Source organism: Rissa tridactyla, chromosome 9 (genome assembly GCF_028500815.1).
Source record: "Rissa tridactyla isolate bRisTri1 chromosome 9, bRisTri1.patW.cur.20221130, whole genome shotgun sequence".
Lineage (NCBI taxonomy): Eukaryota > Metazoa > Chordata > Aves > Charadriiformes > Laridae > Rissa > Rissa tridactyla.
In genome coordinates, this window is record NC_071474.1 from 328,701 (window position 1) to 338,006 (window position 9,306).

The window sequence follows — 9,306 nt, forward strand, 5'->3', positions numbered from 1 at the left end:
AAAGCTTGGAAAAAAAAAAAAAAAAAAAAAAAAAAACCTTTGCCAAATTGGTAAGCGCTAATTTCATCATAAAAATGCCACAATACCCCAACTAGTAACCCAGATAGGAAAAAAGGCTATTACACAATACAGATGGAGAATATTATAGTGGGCCTGCCTGATTTCTAGGTAAGGACCACAAAAATAATTTCTCTCTGTTACTTCTGTTCCAGATAACTATACCCTTACCTTCCTGTGAGCACAAGCTGCCATGTCTCAACAGAACAGAGTACTACTTACAGTTTTATCTGCACTGCCACAGCTTTTCTGTATAGACTACTGTGATTTGGAGACAGAAAAAAAAAAAAAACCCAAACCACAAGCAACAAAACACAAAACTTGAGTATTAAACAACACTTGTTCATATAAGTCATTTTTATTCAAGAAAGAGGTATCTGGTCCTCTGGAACCATAGTACAGGAATCCCTCTATTCACAATCTTCATTTTAGCTCCAATTGTCATTTCAATGTCTTCCATGATCTTGAGCAACTCAGTTGCATACTCTGCCTCCCTTTCTCTAACTTAGCAAGAATAATGCCTGTTTCACAAGACGGTTGTACATTAGTGGTTGAAATCAAAAACTGCTAAATAACAATAGAACAACAGTGACAGCTCAAGAAAAAACAAAACAGGCTGGAATACCATTAAATACATACAAGTTATTGATATTCCTTTGATAATGCCTCTGATGTATGCTCCTTAGCAGACAAGTACTCCAAACAACTTAGTGAAATTCTCAAAGCTACTGCGCATGTGCTGTTACATTACACAGTTCAGAAATCCAGGCTTTTCTGGATTTTTCATTTCAGTAGGAAACTAGGTGTTAGACAATTTTCATCTTACCTTCTTCTTTTAACGTTTATGGGGAAAAAAAAAAACAAAAACCCACAACACCAAACTTCTGCTTCTAGATTCTGTATTTTTTTCTTGGTTAAAGGGATAGCAAGCCTCTGACAATGCTGATGCAATGCCAATCAGCACGATATTATTCACATCACACTTCAGGGGCCTTTATGTTATAGGAAAACTGAATATAAACTACAGCGTCTGAATGTGATGTTATAATGCAATATGATAGTAAGATTAATGAGGGAAGAAGGGGGGGGCACTAAGAATTGTTCTTCAGCCACCTCCCACCCTGCCTCAGCCGCCACCAACTTTACCACATTCACCTTTTCAGCTTCTGAACGTGTGATGCAGGGCACAACAGATACCTTCCTCTGCTATTAGGTCCTCCTCTTCTCCTTACACCTACAACTTTCAATCTGAAAATCTCTCGCTATGAAAAAAGACTGTAAACACTCCTACCCATACCCATAGCTCTGAGGCACTGTAATCAACAGCATAAGCAAAATGCTGCAGTACCCAATTCACACCCCTTGTCTCAGTTGCATTACTGGCAAAGAAGTCAAATACAAAAACACTCAGACCAAGGACATTAATTTCAAACATAATGATCTCTTACAGTTATGGTTTAATTGTTTTAGTTAAACAAACTCCTTTCCAACAATGCAGCCAAGAGCCCTCTTTTAGGCTGTATTAGTAGTAATAAAAAAAATATCAAAGTACAATTACAAAAAGACTGCTCGGTGAGGAAAAAAAATATTCTTGGGAGTAGACCATGAACTCAAGCCTTTCTGCTCTCACTTGTGTATGTGAATTATTAAACTAAGGAGTCTGCTCCCCTCCTTCTGGTCATTTAATCGTTAACTGTTATGCAAAGTGGTATGGCTTCAGCTATAAGAGTCAGGAATTCCCACTCCCATATGCGCGAAGAGTCTGTAGGCCACTAAGCAAACATGGGTTGAGGGTTGGAAAAGGGGCATCTGAAGCTCTCCAAGCAGACCTTCCACTTAACGAGTAAGTGCGCTGACTGCCGAGGCAGAGGAAGGCTCCGTCTCCACTACTTGCATTTTGAGCAACACAGTTGTCACTTCATTCCTCACAAAACATACTGGAAACCACTAGGCATTATTTGAAACACCTGAAGGCTCGTCCTGTGACAAAACAGTGAAAAAACCTTGTTTCTGACAAGGTGTGGCAAAATCAAATGCCCAGCTGCTCAGACTTATCAATACCAAGGCAATACTCGGAAGCAGAGGTAAGATGGCCAAGGAACCTTAGAGTCAAAGATGATTTATCTAAAGAGTAAGTCCCCACGATTAAGAGCTTAATGACAGCTTAAGTAAAGCTGTTGCTGTGTTAGGTATTTTTGCCCGATTCTTTTTTTTTTGCAAATCTGGACACAGAATTGAACAGAGAACAAGCACCTCAGAGAGCATTTACTCTGAGGTCAATGACAGAAAGAGTCCACAAGCGGTGGATCCGGGGGTCTTTCAAGCACGGAGAGTGACTACAGCACATCTCATCTCTCCCTGTCATCCAGCGTTTGATCCTAAAGGTTTTGGATTCCAAGGGAAGGAGTTATTTTGACGTATAGTCAGATCTTTCTTACTACTTCAAACCTCATCCAAATCCGTAAGTACAGAAAATTATTATCTGCTAGTAACTAAGCAGCCTCTGTGAATCTATAGTGGTGACGATTGTTATGAAGTACCCAAAAACTACAGCATAAACCGAGTGCTCCTTGCCCCTTTAAAAATATACTTTACATTCTTGGTAAGGCAGTGTAAACTATTAAAATCCTGGAATTAAGTCCTTCTTTATACTCTGCCAGCAGTGAACTTCTACAAACTCGGCATTTCCTCACCAATAAAATCACTACAGTGGTATATAGAATCAGAGAATCAATAGTTTGGGGTTGGAAAGGGCCTTTAAAAGCCATCTATTCCAGCTCCCCTGCCACAAGCAGGGACATCTTCAACCAGACCAGGCTGCTCAGAGCCCCATCCAGCCTGACCTGGAATGTTTCCAGGGATGGGGCATCCACCATCTCTCTGGGCAACCTGGGCCAGTACTTCACCACCCTCACTGTAGAAAATTTCTTCCTTGTATCTAGTCTAAAACCACCTGAAGCGGGACTGCTGCTTGGAAGAACAACTGTCCAGTGAGGAGAATAAAATGAGTGACAAAAAGCAAAAGGAACAGATACACATCTAAGCCCTTGGCTTTCAAACACAGGTCACTGATAAAAGGAGAAGGAAAACCAACAGGTTAACACCTAAATGTCTGTATTGCAGGGGAAGACTTACACAGATTTATCCAAAATTCATCACCCAGCCAGTGGAAGAGAAAGGTTTCTGGCTCATAATTCGTATCATCTTTTGAAGGACAAAGGCAGACTGAAGTATTCAGTGAGCCATGACAAAACACACCGTTGACCATTTAGAATATGTTTTTACGCACACTCCGTACTTTGCTGCTGCTCCAGAAATTATTTTCTGGCATGTACATTGCCTACTTTGCCTAGATCTTTGTGGGAACAAGGAAAGTCTAAACTCACAATCCGTTTCCTGACTAACTGCAAAACGCTCACAATCCATTTCCTAATTACAAAATGCAAACTGAAACACTAGCCTTTCAAAAGTGCTGGGGGCAGGGGGAGTCACCAATACAAACACTACCTCACCTCTTTTTCTTTAATCTTGTTCTTGAAAACCTGTCTTTGGTCTCAATCCCAGCTTCAAAAAACATTTTAAATTAAAGTAAAAAATTCAATTTATACAAAGGCGTGAAAAGACCCAACCGTCACGAAGGGAAGCAACAGACAAATTGGTCTGTTTCATTCCTATTCTCCACATACAGCATATAGGATTGAATGTTTGCAAAAAGATTAAAAAAAAATACCAACAGTAAGACTCCATGCATTCATTTTTAATACAGGTTCTTTTACCTTTAACAGCAGATACATAGCGTGTAGTGTGTTCTGATCACGCTTTCACCAATTGTCTGAATGAAGAAATACAGAATGCTTACGTGGAGATGACACAAAGGCTACACACGTGCTTTAGAACAGGAGTAAGATCAGAATTATTTCAACATATTAAAGATCAGGAAAAATCAAATTTGGCAGGATAAAGTGAAAGGTAACACACTCAGGAAAACACGATAGGGTGTATAAACACATGATGAGGAACAAATTTCAGCAGCACACCTTCAAGAAAAAGGGTGGCAACTCAGCAGAACTCTACTACATCATACCATTATGAAAATGTAGATACCATGCCATAATGTACAATAGTAGCGTATCTGTCAGGCTACACAAAATAATCCTTGTGCTCTTGTAAGTATGCGTGTTAACACTCCTGATGGAAAACTTCTGGTCTGGCAGTGCGCTTCCAGAAAGACATGGAGCGAGTGGAGAGAACTCAGAACAATCCAGGGAAAAGTACTACAGATCTATTAAATGGGACCCACAGAAAAACACGCACAAATTCGGTTTTCAGTCTAAGAGGAGATACATGAGAGGGAAATACACTGTTACAATTAAATTTGTAAAAGGTTGCAGTGAAGCAGAAGAGAATAACTTGTTCTTCATGTCCATTGATAAGTAGTGAGGTAATATTGCACCAAGACATCTACAAGTTAGGTAACAGGGAGAACCCATCCTGTGCTAGGAATACTGCAGCACTAGAGCTACGGAGCCCTCGTCACAAGAAGTCTTTAAGAATGTGTTAGATAAGCACATCAGGGGTCAGTTGTTTTGGTTTTTTGTTTGTTTGTTTTAAAATGAATTTATATAACCACTAAGAAACACAGGTAAGCTGCATCCAAATTATTCCCTTTACCAAATATCACAAGTTCTTTTAAAGCACCAGCAGTTTCAAAACCACATGTTCTTACCTCTTTGCTTCCTCCAGATGACAAAGGTACTCATAGGCTACATTCTGGCGTCGTCTTTCATCCATTTCTTCTGCTGTTAATCTCTCATTATCCAAGACAGCTGCAAATAGCCAAACACATTCTCAGATTGTTGAAGATTAAACGTAAATGAACAGGCACACCAAAAAATCAGATCCAACCTTTCCCACAGGTTTTATTTGAAGAAAAGAAAGGACCAAATATATCTGTTCTTTACAAGCAACAGAGGAGACCCTGTTTCCTCATCCTTCCTTGTCACGTAAACTTGCCATCTTCCCTCTTTCTGATTTCTCAATTTGACTGTGATCCAACCTTTTTCATCTTCCCATTTCTTAGAAACAGTCCTTCATTTTCTTATTTTGTTCTAGCTTTGCCTTTCTTGTCCTCAGAAGCACATCAGTGACCACAAGTCACATTTGGGGTTGGAACCAGATGATCTTTAAGGTCCCTTACAACCTGAACCATTCTATGATTCTATGTCCCTCCATCTATCCTCTGATTTTGGTAGTCAAAGATTAAGGAAGGACAACAATATACATGCACATTTTATAATCCCTTCTGTATCTTTATAGTCCATCTCTAAAAAAGATGGAAATGCTACTCACAGCCTTTATCTGAAAGGAAATCGTTCAGATCCACAACCTGTGTGTCATCTTCAGATTAAGTTGAGGACCTACACAGGGTATGTGCTTAAATCTTCCAGATTCTGTGTGTTTAAAGCCTCGGTGATAAAGCCCGCTCTTTCCACTCTTGCAGCTAAATACCTCATTGACCCTCTCGGGTCAAAAAAAAAAAAAAAAAAAAAAAACACCAACCAACCAGAAAACCCCACAATTTTTTAGGTTTTATGGACCAATCTGACAAATAGGAAATGTGTCATACCATTATTAATCGACAGTTACCTTAACTTACACCTAAAATGCCTTCAACAAATACATGCAAGGGACGAGATATCAACTGCAGCACTTGGGATCAAACCGCACGGGGTCTCTTCGACAGCGGTCCAATACCGCAAAAGCATCTTTCCGATTACTCCAATTCCACCCAAAGTTACAAGAGCCAAAAACTGTCCCCAACCACAGGGTAACGCCCACCGGTAAGGGAAATCCCCCTGCTCTCCCCTCCCGACTCCCCCGCTCAATGCTTCCTTCTCCCGGCCGAGCACGGAGCGCTCCACCTGCCGCCCGCCCCGCCTTGGCTCCTGCTCGACGGCACAGGCGCGCCCGTCTCCCGGACACCCGAACCGCGGCCTCCCCCGACGCCGTTTCGCCCGGTAAGTCAGGTGTCGCTGCCGAAACAGGCGGGGGGAAGGCAGCAGGGACGGCCTCGGCCCCGCGCCCCCTCCCCGCGGCGGACATCTTGGGCGTGACGCGGAGCCCGCCGGCGGGAGAGCCGACGGGAGAGCCGACGGACGCCCCCGCGCTGCCCCCCCGCCGCGTTCTCCCGCGCTCTTCCCGAGAGCCCGGGGAGGGACGATGAGCTCGGACGAGCTCCCGCGCCCCACGGCGCACCCCCCGCGGGAGGAGCAGCGGGCCGCGCCCCGGGGTTGCCGGGGCCCAGCGCGCCCGCAGGCCGGCCCCACAGCCAAGGCCCCGTGGCCGCCCCTGCGGCGCCCCAGCCTCCGCTCCCAGCACCGTTCCCGGAGGGAACAGACGGCGCGGGCCGGGCGGGGCGTCGCCAGGCAGGTCGTCGCTCGGCGGCCGCGCGGATCCCCGGGCGCCCCAGTACTCACAGCCATAGTGGGGCCGGGACATGGCCAGCCCGTCCACCTCCTCCGCCGCCGCCGCCATGGCGCTGCGCTGGGCCGGGTCCGGCCGGGAGCTGGGCGCGGGCGCGGCTGTTCCTCTTCCTGCCGCACCGGGTGTGGCGGGGGAGGAGCCGCCGCTCCGCGCTCGCTCCCTCTCCCCGCCCCGGCCGCACCCTGGCCGCCTCCGCCACCTTCGCCCGCTGCTGGAGCGGGGCGATCGCTTGCGTCACCCGGCCCTGCCCGCCGCCCTTCGCCCGGGCCCGACCGCCCTGCCCCGCGCAGGTCGCTGTGTCCCGCCCGAGGCCCCCTCAGAGAGCCCCCGCCCTGGCCCTGGCCTTTCCTGTCACCCATCCCTGTTCTGGTCTACACTCTGCCAGCCCAGTCGCGTGGGACGCAGCCCACGTCAACCCAGCCATGACCCTACGTCTCCCCCCAGCCCTTACAGCCCCCCCGGGCCGGGCCGCAGCGTACGGCGCAGCCAGGTCAGCTCGGCCCGGGCAGCCCGGCCTCTCCTCATTCCCTGCTGGGCCAGCCCAGCCGGACCCCTCTCCTCCGGCCAGGCTTCCTGCTGCCTCAGCCATCAGCTCTCCTGGGCAGCAACACCCGGCCGCGCTGGCCGCAGTTGTGCCCGTCCATCTAAACAACTCTGCTGACCACACCGCGGGAACTCATCTGAAGTGTCAGCCACCGTTCGAAGCAGGGCGGCCCGCAACAACAGCGACCATCAACAGCACTGACAGAGGAGGTAATCATGCCCTGGACGTTCCCTTCCCCTCAGTGCTCATCTGTTACTATTGCTTTGCCCAGTTCAAGAGTCAAAGCACTGAAGATGCCGCCGTCTGTCCATTTTAATTAGTCCCTTGAATTTCGCTGACAGGGCATAAGGTTACTACTTAAGCAGAAATTAAGTAATTTGGTAGACCAATATCCTCTATTAGGAAAAGCATCACCAGCAGGTAAGGGAGGGGATCCTTCCCCTCTCCCCAGTGCTGGTGAAACCACATCTCAAGTACTGGGTCCAGTTGCAGCTTCCCCAGTACAAGGAAGACATGGACACAATGGAACAAGTTCAGTGAAGCACTGAGAAACTCATCAAGCGCTTGGAGCATCTGAGGTAGGAGGAAAGGCTGAGAGAGGACAGGACAAGAAGCAATGGGCAATGGACTGAAATTCACGAACGTCTACTTAAACATAAGAAGAAACATTTTTGCTCTGAGGGTGGTCAAAGACTGGAACAGGTCCCCCAGAGAAGTTGCGGAGTCTCCATCCTTGGAGGTGCTTCAAACCTAACTAGACAGAGTCCTGGACAACCCACTCTAGTTCACCCTGTGTTGAGGAAGTGAAGCTGGACTAGAGACTTCGAGAGGTCCCTTCCAACCTCAGTGATTTTGCAAGTCCTTGAAAAAGTATATTTACATACATTTTTAAAGGCTCTGTGTGAAAGGCAGACTAAGTGAAAGTGGGTTTTCTTGATTATAAGGGTTGCATGTCACAGTTCAACCATTACAGAAATATACTACATAGGTGAATGCCAGACATAAGTTACAAAAGGTTTTATGACAGTTATAGTTCTAATTATTAACATTTATTTGCATTACTTCACATGTGGCCACTTTGCAGTTATACAATGAGAAAATACTTAAAATAATGTTTATGTGTAGATTGTAGAGTGCAGAACTGGTTTTGTTCCCTCTAAAAATCCCGTAATATTTTTTGCACAGTCCCATGATCCTCCCTCAAAAAAATCTCATAAACTTACTCTTTTGTATAAGGCCCATTCTGATAAGAAAAATAACACTCTTGTCACACACCATCAAAGAATCTGGCTGAACCTCTTCAAGGTTGTATTTCAGTGGTTCCTGTAATAGCTCCCTGATTTAAGATTTCTGGTCTTTGTTACTGTCTCTGCTAGCTGTTGTTTGTTAGGGTAATGTATCTATGTGTTTAATTTATTGCCTCTCCTGTTTCTTGTCTTGTCGTTTTTTTTTTTTTAAGGTGTTGAACAGGCACTAGTCAGATAGCCTTACAAATAGCATTACAGAGGTATCTATTTTTCCTCTAGTTTCAAAATTTGAGCGATCAATTCTGTAAAAAAGAATTATTTAGGTACTTGGCCTTAATGCCTCATCACTAGGCTTCCTAGGGGAAGCAAGAGCTCCAAACCCCAGTCCTTTATTTAAACTACTGTTATCTGTTCTTTTGCAGGTATTTATTGGCCACTTTATGAGAAAGATTCTTTCTGTGAATGGTGCTGAAAAAAACACATTTAGAACACCTGAAGACTGAAGCTGTGATTCTATAGTCACTTAAAGATAACCTAGCCGCAGGCTACCTCTGAAACACAAGGGATCTCTAACCTCTTCAAATCCTCCTCCAAACAGCGCAGTACATAGGGTTACCACAGCTGCCTTTCCAAAGTATTACAGCCTTGCAGTCCAAAAGAGTTGGGAAATAACAGCATATAGAGACAACCTTCCACTGAATCGTTGCTCACCTGTATCCTCATTTCTGGCAAAACGAAGCCCAAAGATGGAGTAGGATCTGCTCTAGGTTCCATTTAACACTAAGAATTCCAAGCCATCACTTACTCGCTCTATAGCACACGTGAAACTCTCAGACAGCTGGAATAACATACGTCTATTGCCACTCTGTATCGTAGCATCCTTCATTCCGATCATCCATCTCATCCTTATTAATCATTATTTTCTTAATACTATTTTTTTGTACTTCAGTCGGGTACAGCAAACCACGACCTTTC

At 45.4% G+C, this 9,306-nt stretch overlaps 1 protein-coding gene across 3 annotated transcripts in view; it reads right to left on the bottom strand.

The window, feature by feature from the left end:
* The window catches only part of IQGAP1 (IQ motif containing GTPase activating protein 1), an 80,377-nt gene extending 73,583 nt beyond the window's left edge, over positions 1 to 6,794 (bottom strand). For all 3 annotated transcript variants that reach the window (XM_054213727.1, XM_054213730.1, XM_054213728.1), the window contains exons 1-2: positions 6,534 to 6,794; positions 4,784 to 4,883 (exon numbers count right to left, since the gene is read on the bottom strand). In XM_054213727.1, coding sequence (XP_054069702.1) covers positions 4,784 to 4,883; positions 6,534 to 6,591 — 158 coding nt within the window. In that variant the 5' untranslated portion in view covers positions 6,592 to 6,794. The remainder of the gene's footprint in view (positions 1 to 4,783; positions 4,884 to 6,533) is intronic.
* Between the last annotated feature and the right edge of the window lie 2,512 nt (positions 6,795 to 9,306).